This window comes from Lethenteron reissneri, chromosome 29 (genome assembly GCF_015708825.2).
Source record: "Lethenteron reissneri isolate LAM-NWPU_2019-01 chromosome 29, ASM1570882v1, whole genome shotgun sequence".
NCBI lineage: Eukaryota > Metazoa > Chordata > Hyperoartia > Petromyzontiformes > Petromyzontidae > Lethenteron > Lethenteron reissneri.
The window spans coordinates 5,409,458-5,429,262 of NC_083807.1; the positions used below are offsets into that span (position 1 = coordinate 5,409,458).

The window sequence follows — 19,805 nt, forward strand, 5'->3', positions numbered from 1 at the left end:
CAGACTTTCGCGTGTCCCATTGCGCGTTGGCTTCCGGTTGTCGAATGAACTCGTTGCAAGGTCGCGCTCGTTGCACACAAAGTGCTTGCCACAAATCAAGCGCGACACCTCTCGTCAAGGAACATCAACCATCGCGCAAACTCCGGTCATCCTCGCAGCAGCGGCTTTTGGATAACTGTCGAACAAAGACGCGCTTCTGCGGCCGTCTGGAAAGCTCTTCCTTCCGATATTAGGAAGCCACTGTGAGCTGTGCACTTTTAAATCATCGAGATTGAAAACTCATTTATTGCTGTCCTTCCCCTGCACCTCCGATTGGCATGGTTGACTGCGTACGGTGCGAACAAAGTTCAACACACGTTCAGACATGCAGGCGTCAGTAGTTTCCACCTTTCGTGCTGCGACTGTGCGAGTGACTTCATTGCCGGTTCTTGTTAAAGTTACCATCCTTCCACCCAGTCTCCGTCGGCCACAAAGCTAACCTCTCAATTAGGAATGGAAATGTGACGAGATCGTGAATACCGGTACGGTTTACTCCTATAAATTAAACAAAAAAACTATTAAAATATAATTATATAGGTAAGACCCACTAAGCTATGTAGTTCTTTTTTAGAAGCGACCTGGCCACAATTGATAGCTCAACGAAGTGACTTATCATCGTGTGGCAATGTATCGCAGCCAAATATCCCGAAACGCGCGATGTTGATTCTAAACGTGGAGGGAAACACCGGAGGACCCGGAGAAAAATCCACGTGACCACACGGGTCTCCCAAGCGCGGCGAGGCACGGAGAGAGCGCCGGGGCACAGCTTTGCCAGCGACGATTTACAGCGGATGGTCACGAATTCGCAGTGAACGTCAACACCACAACATCGTCGTGTCAGGCGGCGGGCGCGGGCGGGGGCCGTGATTCGCGCGGGGCTACGGCTTTAGTGATTTAGCGCTGCTCTGAAACGTGGGGTGTTGGGTTACGGCTCGATGACATTTTTTGACAGATTCTCGGCGGCGCTTGGGAGGCCGGCCCGACCAGTTAGCACTCGACTGGAATGTGGTAACAAGGGGCACGTCGCTGGCTCGGTGAGCGTCTCACGGAGGAGGAGAATAATAATAATTATAATAAAACACTTTTCAAAATTTCAACAATTGATGAGGAAGGGACAAGAGGAAACCCAGATGCCATAAAGCATGACTTCTTCTTGGTTCTTTCGGTAAAGTCACGTAGAATGGAAATAATAAAATAATAAAATAACACATAATAAAAGGTTTTATTTCATTATTTTATTATTTCCATTCTGGTCTTCACCTGAGGACGGCTGCTTGCGTTGTGGCCGAAACGTCGTGAGAATTATTTTATAATGTTTGATTTTTATTATTTTATTATTTCCATTCTACGTGACTTTACCGAAAGAACCAAGAAGATGCAGTCACGAAAGCTTTAAATCGAAAGCATGACTTGTCTATATATTCATATACCGGAGAGTCATGGAGTCTGTAAGTTAGAGATTTAAACTCTGTGTGTGTATGTGCGAGTATGTGTTTGCTGTGTGTGTGTCAGCTGAGCCCCTACAGCGGTAGTTTCACGGTTAGCGCGCTGCGCTAAAAGCCCAGCAACCCCAGTTCGATTCCCACTCACGGCCAACGCCAGCTACGATGATGTTAACCGGTCCGAGGCATCCTCCACTTGGTCAACTCGGCTTCAAATGAGTTCCTGGCGCGGTGTGTAAACATCGCCACTGGGGAGACAAAGGCGGTCGGGCGTAGTGTTGGCCACCCACCCCCTCGTGCGCCGTGCCGGCCTTTATAGGTGCTCGCTAACAGCACTTGCCCCTAGAGTCTACGCGGGGGAGCTTTGTCATTCCTGACCCTCTGCAGACCCTGCATACGAGATGCTCCATCTCAACGGGATTTTCCAATTTTCCAGGTGAAATATATTAATACATTTAATGATGACGACAAGGAGTATGTGGATAACGTGTTAGATGGGCAATTTTAATTACCCAGGATAAGTGAGCTTTTTCTAAACCGGGATAACCAAACGGAAATGGCGAGTAAGGGTGTCGTGTCGGAGGATAGGTGGTAGGTCAGCGGGAAACGTACGGGATTTGATCGCCTTCGTACGCGGCTTTGCAAAACTGAAGCTATCAACACGAACGCGTAGGGAAGGTTTTGACGAACGGCGGAGTGACGTCCGTGCCGACCCACGGCGCGGAGAGACGGCCTTGCAACAAGGGGCGGCGCGACCCGGCCCAGCGGTCGGTCACACGCTCACCGCTCGTGGCGGAGGCTCGTGGGTCAGAGCCAGCGGCCGCCCCGGTCGTTACTGCGGTGGTGCAATGGCCGTAGCGGCGATGCCCCGCGCCGCGTGCCTTGCAGTGGACGTTAACGATGCCCTGGCGTGACTTGCAAGGGTCGGCCATCGCGTAGCCAGCATCAAGGCCCAAGTTTCGCCAGATTTTAATGTCACACCGCAAATTACTCAGTTGGGATTATGCAAAGAAAATCGTCGCCACCCCCCCCCCCTCTCACTGGCAGCCTGATGCCCCAGCGTGACTCTCGCCAATGAGACCCATCCTGTTCTCGCCCTGCTTAAACAGAACCGAATAAACTAAACTGCTGGAAATGTCATGACGAATATAGGGGAATTAATTAAATAATAAAAATAAAACATAATAAAATAATTCTCACGACGTTTCGGCCACAACGCAAGTAGCCGTCTTCAGGTGAAGAACAGGTCTGTCAAGGAGACAGAATCTGAATATCAAGACGCTCTTCGCCCCTCCATCCCAACATAAATAGTCGCTTCAAGCCTGGGGCGTTCCATTCAGATTCTGAAGACGGCTACTTGCGTTGTGGCCGAAACGTCGTGAGAATAATTTTATTATGTTTTATTTTTATTATTTTATTAATTTCTTTCTACGTGACTTTACCGAAAGAACCAAGAAAATATACGGGAAGCAACGCGGAAGAATGGAAGCGCGTTTCTCTTCCATCCTTCCGGGTGCCTACAAAGCACTGCACGGGGAAGCTGCTCACGTTGGTAGGGAGCCACATGAAGGCTGGATAAGGATGAATTGGGGGAAGACACTGAGGGTGGCTGAGCAAAGCAGAACTCTGAAGCCAAGAGTGCAGGAGACTGCCGGAGCCGATGTTGCGGCAGTTCTTGGGGAGGGGAGTCGGGTGGAAGACAACGGTGGTGAGCTGTGGGTTTTGAGCGACAGCGTCGAGATATAATCGGCAGTTTAATTTTTCCCACAGGGCGATACTGTCACAGTCACTGGCAGGTATGCACGCTGCGGGGACGGTTATCTGCACATTGACAGGCCTGCCGCGGTAATCTGGGGCATCAAACAAAAGGGGGACAATTGCTTTGAGAACTGATATTTACAAATTTATCTGCTATTGCAGGTTGTGTTATCATGTTAATTTAATTCGGGCCATTCTCAACTCCAGGCGTCAAGGGAGTCATGGGGTCGTGTCTCTAGGCTCGATGCGGTGCGGCGATACTGCAATATCGATCGCGATTCCCGTTGCTCAATCTATTTTGTAGCGTACTTCATCTCCCGGCGAAAATATTTACGACGGATCAAGTAACACGGTTCTAAAAGTGAATAGCGCTTACACATTACAATTCGCGCTTTTGCGGAAAAACAAACCACAGTCATCGACGGCACGGTGGTCTGCATGGCGTCATCATTTTCGTAGCTCGATCAATGATTTATTTAGCGTCTAGCTGATACCCCCACGTGCGCCCCAAAGCGTCGCAGATTGTCATGTTGGAACGAGCGGAAGAGCGAGGGCGGTGAAGGAGCTTTTAAGTGGGTATTTGTACAGGAAGTACTGGAAGTACATCAAGGTATAAAAAAAATCAATGCAGTAATCAGGCTAAATACCATTACAAAAGTTACGGGAAACTTGATATTGTGATAATTATCGTTCACGTCGTATCGTGAAACACGATAATGCGGGAAGCCAATCGGAAGTAATTATATGCACTGGCTGCATTGCTGGTCGCTTGTCACGCCGCATTGTGTTGTGTACAAGTGGGGGGTAGAGAGAGAGGGCAGAGGTTGATCACCGGGATGTCACCAATTCGGGATGTTACCAATTCGTCATCAATATTCACAACGTTGCTGAGCACGGCACATCGCGTCCATCTCGTAGTGTTCCTTGTGCACTGTGAGCGGTGGGTGGTGAGAGGTGAGTGGTGGGCGGTGGGTGGTGTGGGGTGAGCGATGGGTGGTGTGGTGTGAGCGGTGGGTGGTGTGGGATGAGCGGTGGGTGGGGTGAGCGGTGGGTGGTGTGGGGTGAGCGGTGGGTGGTGTGTGGAGAGCGGTGGGTGGGGTGAGGTGAGCGGTGGTGTGGGGTGAGCGGTGAGCCGTGGAGGGTGGGCGGTTTAGCGGTGAACGGTCAGCGAGGAGACAAACGCCGCCTGGCTGGGCCTCCCTACGAGCGATCGTTTTTCGTGAGCGTCCGTTTTTCACAACTCCTCGCGAATAGCTTCTTGGTGGCGCTCGAACCTCTGAAGGCGTTTGTGAGCCGGGTGTCCACGAGCCAAACCGCGCGGCCCTCCTACCGCGCTCGCTCGCACGCACGCACGGCCGCGCAAACACCCTCGCCAAAAAAGCACACGCCTCTACAGTTTGACCGAGTATTTCGCTGCCGGGTGACAAAAAACCCTTTCCGCCTCGGCTCAATTTCTGACCAAACTATCTTCCCGCACGGCCCGAGGCACCTCATGTCCCGCGCGGAAGACATCGGGCACGACGGTCACGTATGTCTCGCGCCCGACGAAATATTTAGCGGGGCGACGACAACGAGGAGGAGGAGGAGGGCGCGCGCGTGCCTCGGTGACACCGGGCGCTGCGGTATTTTCCCGCTGACACCGCTGGCGAGATTCGGTGAATGGGGCGCTGTGTGGAGGCTCAAGAGAAAAGTTGAATTCGGCGTAAATCTGGGGCACGGTGTCCGCCGCGCGCGACATGAATGGCTGCTGTGGTCGGCAAAACCCGCGCGGTGGGTGGGGAGGGGGAGGGAGAAACTTCAACGTCCACCATAGTTTGGGCACGTGCTTGATTTACCAAATAGGTGTGATGTGCGTCGGCGCGTAAAATCTCTTGTTGTTCCTATTTAGTGAGATGGTGCGGGAATGAAATTGGTTGTTATATTTCTCTCGACCAGGACATTCCCAGCACCGCTTTAAAGCTGCTCTCCACCGAATGAATCTCTACGCAAGAGACAACACAACATCTTCATTCGCGTCGTAGTGGTGATTACAAGTCACAACATCAATAGCGGACAGTACGCTCCCTTCGCGTATCTGTCCCTCGATGTGCAAAGAAAAAGTTTTTTTTTTACACATCAGCCGCGTGACCTTCTGGGGAGTACATTATTTCAGCAGCATCGGTTCAACGCAAGCAAACTCTACACCGGCTTCCACACTCGGTGTCTCTTCAGCAGGGCGGGCAGAGGGTGCGTAGCGCAGGTAGATCGGTGGTCGTGGTTGAGAAGCTGATCGTGTCCCCGCGACCCCCATAGGCCGTGACCCCGAATCAACACAATTCGTCCGATAATCCACGCATCCTTACGTTCTCATGGATGTTAAATGAGTCCGGTTATCCGGGGGATTTTGCAGATGACAGGTACAACGTGGCAAATGCACTCTGGAGTCTGTGTTCATCCACAGGTAAGAGGAACGGCGGAAAGTGGTCTCCCGGAGGCGCTTAAGAGTGGCAAATGCATCTCAGTATCCGCATTCAGTCGCGGCTCCTCAGTGTCACTGCTGACCGTGAACCTGACCGCGACTCCTGCCTGTGATTAGAAACATGACTCCTGACCCTGACTCTGAACATGACTCCTGACTGTGACTAGAAACATGACTCCTGACTCTGAACATGACTCCTGACTGTGACTTGGAACATGACTCCTGACCCTGACCCGTGACTCTGAACATGTCTCCTGACCCTGACACTGACTCCTGACCCTGACCCGTGACTCTGAATATGACTCCTGACCCTGACTCTGAACATGACTCCTGACCCTGACCCTGAACATGACTCCTGACCCTGAATGTAATTCTGACCGCGACTTTTCCGCAAGCTGTAAGCTCTCTGCTCGTCGTCTGTGATCATTTTTTCAGAGCCGATGGAAATGGGTCAGGATGAATGGCAATTGACGTGAAATGAAAACCCCGTCTGTGTTTGTCACACTTTCTATTATGACCGCGCCTCACCCTTCCCTCACCCTCCGCTCACCCTCCGCTCACCCTTCGCTCACCCTCCGCTCACCATGGCATGAAGCGGCCGATGCGAGTGCGAGGGCTCCGGCCGAGGAGAAGGCCCACGGCGGGGTCTGTGCACGCGTCCCACGCCCGTCCCACAAACAGGATGAGCGACACGTGGTGAGCATGCATCTGTGACACACACACACACACACAGACACACACAGACACACACAGCGCGGGGTGAGCCTGCATTCACGAGTGTATTCTTTAAAGAGTGCATTATTTTGTGCATCTCAGGCTTGCATGGATTATGCAGGCCCGTCAATCCCACGACCTCACAATGGAAAAGAGGCGTGACGGGATCTGAAAAAGGTGATTTCTGTATTCGATAAATACAGTGCACGTGCAGCGAATAAATCAAATACGGAGATGCGAACCCAGACTCTGCTCTCTCGTCATGCGCCACAGCGAGCACATAGAGAAGGCAAAACTGCCACTGTGGCGAGATGTTAACTCCCTCGCCTGGTATGCAGGAAGTCGTGGGTCCGATCCCGACCCCGATGCCTCATGTATATTTGGAGTTTGCCTGTTTGCCCCGTGGTCGCTTAGGATTTTTCTCCGGGTCCTCCGGATTTTGCCTCCACATTTAGAAACGACGTCGCGCGTTTAGAGCATTTGGCTGCCCTGAATGTGCACGTGACAAGCCACATCGTTGAGCCACCATTTGTGTACAACCACGTCGCTTCTGAGAAAGCTATAAATAGCTCAGTGGGGCCTTACCTGGTAAAATAAAAATAAATAGTTTGAGTAATAGTAGAAAATAGAACTCTGGCTGCACGGCCACGAGTTCCCCCCGGGTTGCACGCCAATTTCCCACTGGTGGTGGTGCGGTAAAGTATTTAAAAAATCGGTCACGAAATGAAATGCCAAGAATCCCCCTTGGGGCTGAGCTGACTCCACACCGTGAGAACAAAGCCCCCGAAATTAATCTCGCGTAATTGACACGCGGCCCAACCGGCTTTTCACCACAAATTATTACACATCGTGCGCATGCTGATCTTCCTTCGCGGCGGCACGTAGCCAACCGTGTCCATCTACAGCCCCGTTTATAAAATAATAACAATCGTTCGCGAAAGCCCACGTCTAAAATGAACACGAAACAGCTTCGCTATTTTCCCCCTTTTTTTTTCGTCCCCGGGGTGAATCTACCGGCCGATGATGAAGGGGCCCAACCGGTTCCCGTGCGACGCGACACCGGGGCGCTCTCTGCGTGACGGCTTTGGCTTTGGGGAAATGTCAGGACGGGAACTCTGCGTGCGTGCGAGCGAGCGAGCGAGCGAGCGCACGCAGAGAGGGAGGTAAAAATAAGGTGGCAGATTAAGAGGCGGCGAGGCCACGGGCAGGCCAGGGAGTCGTTACCTTGACAACGTCGAGCAGGAAGATGGTGAGGTAGAAGCCGACGACATTCTCGGTGATCTGGTAGGGGGCGCCCCCCACGGCGAAGCACAGCTTGCTGCACCGCGACAGCCGCTGCACCTGCACCGGCAAAGCCCCCGTCACATCACCGCATCGTCACACCGTACCCCTCACACTCGCACCGCACGTACCGTGCATCACACACACTGCACGGCTCACCATATACCACACCCACATGATACGCCATTCATACCACACATTATATATACACACCACATGCTCATTGTATAACACGTGCTATACACCCCGCGCAATATGCATATCATGTACCACACATTGTACACCATGCATACACGTTGCACACCACACAATATGCAGATCACATTCCACGTATTGTACACACCATATACAGTGCCACACATTACACATTACGCACCACACTCCTCTACAGTTTACACATCATACATTGGCACACCACAATGCACCAGCACCTCATGCATGGCGCATGACAACCCCACACCACACGCTGCACATACAGGACTCGGCTCTCTATCATCATGCAGCACCACACGCTGCACAAGGCATACTCGACTGCGTCGTGCTGCACAAGGCGATGACACGTCGTCCGTCTAAATTGACTCTTATCTCTCCCGAAAACAAGAAATGAGGTTACAAAGCATTTGCCGTTGCAGCACCAGCGTTTTGGAATAACACTGCTCTCTCGTTTGGGCGTCACGGCGAGATGTTGACTACCTCGCCTGGTCTACAGGAGCTCGTGGGTTCGATCGCGACCCTGATGCTTGCTGTATATTTGGAGTTTGCATTTAGAATCAACGTGCGCTTAGAGTGTTTGGCTGCTTTAAATGTCCACGTGATAAGCCAACTTCGTTGAGCTGTTATTTGTGATAGCCAGGTCGCTTCTGAAAAAGATATCAGAGCTCAGTGGGGTCCTTATCATGTAAAATAAAACACAAATATTAAAACATAAATTTTTAAAAGTAATTGTATTTTTTCATTTGCTATACAGCCAGATAATACGACAAATCGCTAACCTTAAACACCCAGTCGTTCATAAAAGTTGAAGGCGGTATAGTACTATAGTAATAGAGCAAGTGCAGAATCACAGAACCGGAATTTATAGCTCGAAAGCATTTAGCGCGGGGCCCTTGAAAGTGGAGGGCCCATAGCCACTACATATGTAGCTACTACATATGTAGCTACTTTTGCTACTAGGATAATCCGGCACTGCATTTAACCTTGACAAATTTGCAAAGATGGATATACGAGGGCAATTTGTACTTCCGCGCACTATATATATTTTTTCAATTGACTTGCTTCACTTTTCTCCGTCTTACTCTTCCTTCCTTCCTTTGTTGTAGAATTTGTTGACGCAACCCGCTGACCCGTCCCTTCCCGACGTCTGTGAAAAAGAGCTTCGAAGCTCATCAGATTCCTCCAGGATGAACAAAAAACAAAAAGATGTAGATCCCGATACAGCTGGAGTGCCATACCATACAAAGGTGGCCTGTGTTGCAAAGCGAATTGACCATTGCAGGTCACAGCGACGAATACAAACCACGCCTCGCCTTGCTAGGCCTTGGGAAAAACAAGGCGGTTTTAAAAAATAATAACGACTGGGAATTCTGTTGGAGGAGACCAAACACCCGAGGTTTTAGTTAAAGTGTACAAAGTGCGCGGTATTTTACATACGATATACATTCCTATTGAACAAGAGCCTCATATCCAGCAGGGAGAGAGAGGGCCCTAGCCGATGAACGTCTGGCACTTCACCGGCATTTGTTCAAGCGAGCGCCCGTCCTTGCCGACGAAACACCGGAGTCATGAACCGGTCCAGAGACCAAACAATGCTGCTGAGATGATCGCACTCCCAGAAGGTCACGTGGCTGATGGGATGTGTTGACGTGGAAGCAAATATCTGCGAAGGAGGCGATCTGTCTGGTTATTGTGCTGCTGTGACTTGCTCTGTACGTTGCCTGGCGCTGTAGCGAGAAGGAGGCAAGTGTGGCGGAGGCAGTGTCACCCGGCCACTCGAGTTTGATTCCCGCTCACGGCCAACGTGAACCGGTCATGGGCCTCCCCTAGGTCGACTCGGTCTCAAATGAGTGCTTGGTGCGGCGCGTAAACATCGCCACTGGGGAGACAAAGGCGGTCGGGCGTGGTGTCGGTCACCCACCCCCTCGTGTGCCGCAGTGCCGGCCTTCACGGGTGCTCGCTAACAGCGCTCACCCAAACAGTCCGTTAAGGCTACACGGGGCATCTTTGTCTTTGTCACCACGCCAAGAGTGAAAGTGGCTTCTCCAGTTTCTTTGTGAGCACCGCAGCCTCGCACGCATCCCAGGGCATTGCCTCCGGTCGCTATTATCTGTGGCCTCAGTTGATCCTCGAAAAAACGATCATATTTATTCTGGGTTTGTCACGGACACGAGGAGCGACACAGAGGTGGTGGCAACATCGTCTCCACTACTGTGGACCTCACTGTGGACCTCACTGTGGACCTCACTGTGGACCTCACTGTGGATCTCACTATGGACCTCACTGTGGACCTCACTGTGAGAAGTCCAGAGGCCATCATCTCCAGGGCACGGTGCAATCATGCAACCCTTGGCATAAGAGAGGCGTTGAGGGAGCCAGGGGTTGCCCCCCACACACACGGAGTGTTCGCAGGCCTCCCCCTCGCTGGCTCCGTGTGAGTGGGTCACTGGGGGATCCCTTTATCGTCCTGGAGCCCACTTATTTATTTATTTTTCCGCTTTGCGGATTTCCGCAAGAATTTGCATTCCTCTTCAGAGCCCATTCCTGCGATGGCCGTGGCAGCAACGCTCATCACGGAGCGCGGAGCGCACCAAAGACAAAGATCCCCCGTGTAGCCTTCACGGAGTGTTGGGGCAAGTGCTCTTAGCGAGTAGCCCCTATTAAGGCTGACATGGCACACCTGTAAGGGGGTGGGTGGCCAGCACCATGCCCTAACCCTTTGTCTCGCCACTACTGATGTTTACACACTGCACCAGGCACTCATTTTGAGTCGACCGAAGGGGAGGACCTAGGCCCGGTTCAGATCTTCGCCACTATTACAGGTTTTGAGCTAATATCGAACTCGGGTCGCCGGGTTCCTCGCGCAGTGTGCTAACCGCTGTGCCACCGTTCGCCGCAGCAGCAGCTCACAGCAGGAACCTGGCTGAGTGCCATAGCGCGGAACCCAACCGCACAGCCAGCGTCTCCAATCAGCATGGGGCCCAGCGCAACGCCACTGGATGCTCTTAACAAGTAGTGGAAATTCCACATTCCTATGGCGAAGGAGAGCGTCTCCGCAGTAAAACCACTGTTGACCTCACACAAAAGCGGCACTCGCTTTATCGACTCAGGAATGATGATGGGCCACGTGAATCATGACTGAGAATTGATCTTCTAACCTTCCGATTGTGAGTCAAGTGCTGTTCCACTGTGACACCTGGGCAGGAAATTCAACCACAAATCTACATTAGCGAGCATTCACAACGCAGAGCAGAGCACAAAACACGATCACCATCACGCTACTGGACATGCGTGAAAAAGAGCTTCATAGCTCATCGGATTCCTCCAGTATACATAAATATTCTGATTCACGGCACATGCTCGAGTGAGGCTCACCCTGGCCACTGCTGCATCCCTTTCACTCATTCTCCACTTTCAGATCTGTGTTTTGCAATTACAGGGTTTTACATATTTTTTGTTCAGTTCTCGTTCAAGTCAAAATGTCTCAATTAAGTCTGTTTATAATTCAGCATGTTTTGTTTAGAACGTTTAAAATACCACGGCCATGATTGCATGCAACATTACCGACTGCCTTAACGTGGGACTTGTTAAGCGCCCAACTCCGAATCTGAACACTCCTGAGCGAAGCTCTGCGAGCCCCCCCCACCACCCCAAGCGTAGGGGGGAGTAGGAGATTATTACCGCGCGCATTGTTGCCGCTTCAATGCCAACGGCGGCCATGGCATGCGGCGCACCTGCGCGGCGCACCTGTGCGGCGATCACAATGGGGGCACGCGAAGCCACAGCAGCCTCACCGCGCGCCCACGCCCCGATTCACGCTTCCCTTTAGGCCAACGAGGAAATCGCCACGGTGATGAGCGTGGCCACTTCCCAGTGCGGGGAGCAGCGACCCGAGGCTAAAAAGAGAAAATGACGAACTCCACCCCCCCCCATCCTCCCCGCTAATTTAAATGGAAACCACTATCACTTTAATCTCTTTGCACACACAACGCACTGCACGTGCGTTTGTCGTGAAGGACGCTGCAGGATGCGGCAGCAGCGACGTTCCTCTGGCAGTGACGCAGCTAGGGCACAAACGGACGGGCAGGCTACTCCGTGGCATCTCCACAGCTCTGCTGCTGAGGCAGCGTTGTCGGCACGGTGAACCGTGCGGACTGAGCCTCTCCACGTGTTGCCCACTCTGCCGTCCACTCAATCAATTCATCTTGATCACACGTGCCAATGTCGCCCTCGGCAAAGTAGTGCTGTCACGTGCATATCACGGCGGAACGGGAGCGGCACAGGGGGGCGTGCGGAGCAACAGGGAAGAGAAAATAAACCCCGCACGACCTCAGAGGCTCACGTCGAATGAGCAAAGTAAATTGCAACCGCGCGCAACGAGTAGCATAAAAAAGGTAAATAGTAAAAAAATAAATGGGTCAATTTAAACTCCCTTACATCTGATAATTGGTTTTTTACCCTTCTATCTGGCTACAAAACTGACACCTTTTTTACAAGGAGTCATGCTTGGATAGACCACAATACCTGCAGTCATAATGCAAACAAAAAACATAACTTTGATAATGTATGCACTGTCCTTGAAGTTGATTGGTCCACACCAGAGACAGCTTTCCTTAGAGCCTAGTCTCACATGGGTTGGACCAGATGACGCCATCTGGCAAATCAGAGCAGCAGGGCCAGGAACACAATGCCGCCACCCGAAGCATACATTATCTGCAGGGGTCATTCTGAAAGCGTCATTTGGCGGAATTGCGGTTTGTTTTTGCGGAAGACCGGCTCACATCCTCGAACTTTGCGGCTCGTGGAGAGCCGACCGACTCCGCGCCTTCCAGACAGAATTTCGTCATTGACCTCCCGAGCCGTGCCGGAGTGGTGGGCCGGGGGCCGGGGGGGGGGGGGGTCAAAGTGTGGCGGTGCTCAGACGCAGCCACAAAAAAAACTTCCCAACAGTCCCAGTGGCCGCCACAACAGCAGGAAATCGCGGCGTTGGAGGATGCGTGGGTCACTCAGCGAGTCCATTTGTTCGCGAACACTCAGCGCTCATTTACATGCAGCTCAAGACCTCTCGGAACGAGCTCTGCTGTCCGAACGTCAGATTTAAGAATTCTACAGAGTGAAATGCATCAGGTTAGAACTTTGCTGTGATAACCTGAGCTGATACTGCTTTGACAGCATTACCGGAGTTATTCCCGATGATGGGTGGTGGCTCACGTGACGGCAGACTCCACAGCGAGTGCGAGCGTGTGCCAAGTATGACCTCAGGTCTGTTGCTGACCAAATTAACGCCTGAAATCCGGTTGACACCACACAACCGAACGCGTGGATGCCTTTCAACGGGTGGCGCAGTGGCGATGCTCGTGCCTCACACCAAGAAGCACGTGGGTTAGATTCCTGACTTATGTGCGTCTCTGTGTGGAGTTTGTATGTTCTCTCCCCCCTGTTCTGCATGAGTTTCCTCCGGATTCCCAGGTTTCCTCCCGGATTGGCTAAAGGACACGCACGCACGCAATCCAACCGATATTGGCCAAACATCCAAATTGCTCAAAAATAACCTACGAATTCACTCAATTGGAATCACACACGGCGGTAGACGCATCGTGTTAAACAGATGCATCATCTCCTTCTGCAAGGGCTTGGCAGGACCCTCCTGTACACGGGTCTTGAGACTCGGCGAAGCTTTGCTGGGTAAACACGCGGTAGTTGGTGTAGAAACATTTATAATGCGAGCACTTCACTTCTGGCATTGAGAGCTCTCTCCATTTGGCAGAGAGGAAAACACGTTAAAGGGGGAATGTAGCCATCATTAAAGGTGCAATATAATGTACAGTAGTCGTGTTTGTTTTAATGTTTGGAGTCTGCTACTTCTTCCCTGCGGAACCAGTTGGGTAAACAAATCTTTACGGCTTTAAAATTGCACGCAATGCAAACACAAAGCATCCACTCAGTGTTCAAGCAGTGACCGCCGAACATTGATTTAGGCCAAAGCAAGCACGTGAGCTCCCTGGAGGCGCCTCCTCTGTGCAGTGTGTGCAATATTAACTTGACGCGTTTCCAAACCGTAGTATATTTTATTATCGCGACGAAGTAAACAAACTTGGCAAACAGCGATGTTTGAGGGCAAAGGCCCCGCCGGGTGAAAGGAGCCTAGTAACGCGACACACACCAGGAGTGACAGTCAGAGGGAATTGAACTAGAAACTAAAACGAAACTATATTTATTTGATCAGGTAACGCCCGCTGAAGCCATGAATCTCTTTTTCAGATGCCACCTGGCCACAAATGATAGCTCAATGAAGTTGCTTATCACGTGGAAATTCATAGTCGCCAAATACTCTAAAAGCTAAATTTCGATTTAAAGCTTTCGTGACTGCAGGGATTCATCTTATTGGTTCTTTCGGTAAAGTCACGTACTCTAAAAGCGTTGATTGTAAATGTGGAGAAAAAACGGGAGGACCCGGAGAAAGATCCACGCAACCACGTGGGGAGAGACAAACTCCAAATATACAACAGGCGGTCAGGGTCGGGATCGGGTTTGAACCAACGACCTCCTGCATACCAGGCGAGGTAGTCAACATCTCACGACCGCGGCGCCTAATATGCCCCCTGTTAAGAAGATGCCCCTGTTCGCAGGCCACAACCCTGCGCTGTGGCTGTGACCGCGCCTGACGCGAGAGCACTGAGGGACGTCTGTGTCGGCCACCCCCATAATCACATCCACAGTGTTAGGCACTCTCAAGGGCAGCACTGGGATGACGTTATCCGTGGAAAATCACAGATTGGCCTGGCAACGAAAATTCACGTACAAATAAATCAAAAAACATGTTTTTACAGTGCTATCTCGTGGGTACCAGGTAAAAACGAATTTAGAATGGCGTCTTAAATTCCGTACAAACACTGAGTGGTCCAGTCATCTGGTCCACGTGTTTGTCCATGATGTAGCCAATGTTGCCTCAATGTACATTTTATACCATATTTCTCGAGTGCAAATTCATATTCTCCTATACGGTACCTGATGTTTCTATTATGAACGCCTCCGAATCAATCCATGCAAAGCCCTACATCCGCACGACTTCCTAATATTTAGACCCCTTTGTTCACCATGGGGGGAGCGAACTAGAGGTAGCCAGAACATCGATACGAATATCCGTGCCTTACGTTGGCAAGACGTGGCGAGATATTCATTCTAGCGGTGTGCGCTACCACGCAGATAAGGGGAGTCTTGCAGATAATACAATCCATGCCAAGCGCTCAGAACATAAACCCAGAGGAGTTTCACTGTTTATCCCAATAATTGAATTGTAAATAGTTCAATCTTGATTTGAAGCTTTCATGACTGCAGGAATCCATACTTTTTGGGTCTTTCGGTAAAGTCACGTAGGTAGAAAATAAAATAAATCACGATGACGGACTGCTTGTGTTGCCCCCGAAACGTCGTGATTTATTTTATTTTATACCTATGTTACTTTACCGAAAGAACCAAAGAGTTTGTAAATAGTTATTCATATTAAAAGCCATATCATGCATGTGTTCATGTAAAAAACACATTCCTGCGGAGGGAGCTGGTAGGAACGTTGGGTTGTTCGGTCAATAGCCAGGGTCAACGGCGGCGTGGTGTATTCCACAAATATGCCCGACTGTGAGGGTGGGCACAAGCTGGCGTGAGTAGGTTAAACGTTGAGTTTTATAAGGGCACCACGGGGTGACCAGCCCCTCCCCACCCAGCCCCACCCCCCACCCAGCCCCACCCAGCCCCTCCCCACCCAGCTCCTCCCCACCCTCCCATCTCCACCCAGCCCCACCCCTCCCATTTTTGGATGCACGACGGACGGACGGACACAATAATTCCCTGTGGGCTGGTGTAACCAGGAGGTTCCTACCAGTATAACTTTAACTTAACTGCACTACTACTGGCGATACGAGCCATGTTTATTCTGCCCATTTAAATGAGATCCTTTCTATAAGCAAGCGGAGTAATGACTGCAATCACGACGGCACTGTGTGAACTGGGTACAGGGCGATGCGCGGACCGCACAACCACTGCGGGAGATAACAACGGTGCCAACTTGTGGAATGTGGATGGCAACCAACGCTGGGTGCAACTTTTCGTCATCCGTGTCACCAGGGAGGTTCATTTTGTCGCCAAATATTCTTGGGTCGCTGGTAGACTGTAACCACAGGCTCAGAGGAAGGAATACTGGATGTGGTGTACCGGGTACGGAATAATTTTGTGGGTGGATTACAAGGACAGGTCCAGGTGCCATGTCGCTACCCCCCCATCTCCCCCACATCAAGTTAGTTTGTTAGAGAGAACTAAGGGAAACTAAATAGAAAACGAATTTCTTAGCACGGTTGGCTACGTACGGTGCGAAAGAAGTTCAACATACATGCACTGCACTATGCAATACACAACACACTACACTATGAAATACACTACACACTACATGATGCAATACACAACACAATACATTATGCAATACACAACACTTAAAAATAGACTACACACTATACTATGTACTAAACAACACACTACTTCGAAATACAGCGATACTTTTGACTTTCGTCGCTTCGATTTTTCGGCCGTTTTCAATTCTAACCACATTTCAAATGTCGTCCACGTGGCTTTCCACGACGTTCGCCGCCATCTTTTTGGTTCAGTCTTTGAATAGAATTCGTCCATCTTGGTTCTTTCGGTAAAGTCACGTAGAAGGGAAGTAATAAAATAATAGAAATAAAACATAATCGAATACAATTCTCACGACATTTCGGCCACAACGCAAGCAGCCGTCCTCAGGTGAAGAACAGGGCTTTCGGAAAGACACACATATACACATACACACTCACACATACATACACACATACGTACACACATACACTCACACACACATACACTCACACACACGTACACTCACACATACATACATACACACATACGTACACTCACACACATACACACTCACATATACACTCATACACATAAGTACACATACATACACTCACACACAAGTACACACTCACACACGTACATACTCACACACACTCACACACGTACACATACATACACACTCACACACGTACACACACTCACACACGTACTCACACGTACACACACGTACTCACACGCGCTTGCTTATTAGCCGCTTGCCTGCCGCTGCTTTGTGGCACAGCGCGCACAATAACCAAACGGATCTACACTCCTCTACACAGATCTACACTCCTCTACACAGATCTACACTCTACACAGATCTACACTCTACACAGATCTACACTCTACACAGATCTACACAGATCTACACTCTACACAGATCTACACTCTACACAGATCTACACTCTACACAGATCTACACTCTACACAGATCTACACAGATCTACACTCTACACAGATCTACACTCCTCGACACTCTACACAGATCTACACTCTACACAGATCTACACTCTACACAGATCTACACTCTACACAGATCTACACTCTACACAGATCTACACTCTACACAGATCTACACTCTACACAGATCTACACTCTACACAGATCTACACTCTCAACCAGATCTACACTCTACACAGATCTACACTCTACACAGATCTACACTCTACAACAGATCCACTCTACACGATCTACACTCTACACAGATCTACACTCTACACAGATCTACACTCTACACAGATCTACACTCTACACAGATCTACACTCTACACAGATCCACACAGATCTACACTCTACACAGATCTACACTCTACACAGATCCACACAGATCTACACTCTACACAGATCTACACTCTACACAGATCTACACTCCAGATCTACACTCTACACAGATCTACACTCCTCGACACTCTACCAGAATCTACACTCTACAACAGATCTACACTCTACACAGATCTACACTCCTCGACACTCTACACAGATCTACACTCTACACAGATCCACACAGATCTACACTCTACACAGATCTACACTCTACACAGATCTACACTCTACACAGATCTACACTCTACACAGATCTACACTCTACACAGATCCACAAGATCTACACTCTACACAGATCTACACTCTACACAGATCTACACAGATCTACACTCTACACAGATCTACACTCTAACCACAGATCTACACTCTACACAGATCTACACTCTACACAGATCTACACTTACACAGATCTACACTCTACACAGATCTACACTCTACACAGATCCCCCAGATCTACACTCTACACAGATCTACACTCTACACAGATCCACACAGATCTACACTCTACACAGATCTACACTCTACACAGATCCACACAGATCTACACTCTACACAGATCTACACTCTACACAGATCTACACTCTACACAGATCTACACTCTACACAGATCTACACTCTACACAGATCCAGCACAGATCTACACTCTACACAGATCTACACTCTACACAGATCAACACGATCTACACTCTACACAGATCTACACTCTACACAGATCCCACAGATCTACACGCTACACAGATCTACACTCTACACAGATCCACACAGATCTACACTCTACCAGATCTACACTCTACACAGATTACACTCTACCAGATCTACACTCTACACAGACTAACACTCTACACAGATCTACACAGATCTACACTCTACACAGATCTACCACTCTCACAGATCCCAACCAGATCTACACTCTACACAGATCTACACTCTACACAGATCTACCTACAGATCTACACTCTACACAGATCTACACTCTACACAGATCTACACTCTACACAGATCTACACAGATCTACCCTCTAACAGATCTACACAGATCTACACTCTACACAGATCTACACTCTACACAGATCTACACTCTACACAGATCTACACAGATCTACACTCTACACAGATCTACACTCTACACAGATCTACACAGATCTACACTCTACACAGATCTACACTCTACACAGATCTACACAGATCTACACTCTACACAGATCTACACTCTACACAGATCTACACTCTACACAGATCTACACAGATCTACACTCTACACAGATCTACACTCTACACAGATCTACACAGATCTACACTCTACACAGATCTACACTCTACACAGATCTACACTCTACACAGATCTACACAGATCTACACTCTACACAGATCTACACTCTACACAGATCTACACAGATCTACACTCTACACAGATCTACACTCTACACAGATCTACACTCTACACAGATCTACACTCCTCGACACTCTACACAGATCTACACTCTACACAGATCTACACTCTACACAGATCTACACTCTACACAGATCTACAAACTCACTCAGACCTCTACACAGGATCTACACTCTAGCACAGATCTACACTCTACACAGATCATACCCTCTACAACAGAATCTACACTCTACACAGATCGACAACTCCTACACAGATCTACACATCTACACTCTACAGATCTACACGTCTACACAGATCTAACACTCTACACAGATCTACACTCCTACGACAGATCTACACAGATCTACACTATACACGAGATCTACACTCTACAACACGATCTACAACTCTACACAGATCTACACAGATCTACACATCTACACCAGATCTTACACTCTAACACAGATCTACACTCTACACAGATCCTACACGACTACACATCTACAACAGATCTAACACTCTAACACAGATCTACACTCTACAGCAGATCTACTACTCTAACACAGATCTAACAGATCTACACATCTACCAGATCTACACTCTACACAGATCTACACTCTACACAGATCTACAGATCCTCGACACTCCTAAACACAGATCATACAACTCTACACAGATCTACACTCTACACAGATCTACACGATCTACACAGATCTACCAGATCCTCGAACTTCTACAAAGATCTACACTCTACACAGATCCTACACTCTCACAGATCTTACACT

At 49.6% G+C, this 19,805-nt stretch overlaps 1 protein-coding gene across 3 annotated transcripts in view; it reads right to left on the minus strand.

The window, feature by feature from the left end:
• Positions 1-19,805, minus strand: part of LOC133349186 (sodium-dependent lysophosphatidylcholine symporter 1-B-like) — a 109,791-nt gene that overhangs the window by 52,035 nt on the left and 37,951 nt on the right. For all 3 annotated transcript variants that reach the window (XM_061562461.1, XM_061562462.1, XM_061562463.1), the window contains exons 2-3: positions 7,636-7,752; positions 6,281-6,405 (exon numbers count right to left, since the gene is read on the minus strand). In XM_061562461.1, coding sequence (XP_061418445.1) covers positions 6,281-6,405; positions 7,636-7,752 — 242 coding nt within the window. The remainder of the gene's footprint in view (positions 1-6,280; positions 6,406-7,635; positions 7,753-19,805) is intronic.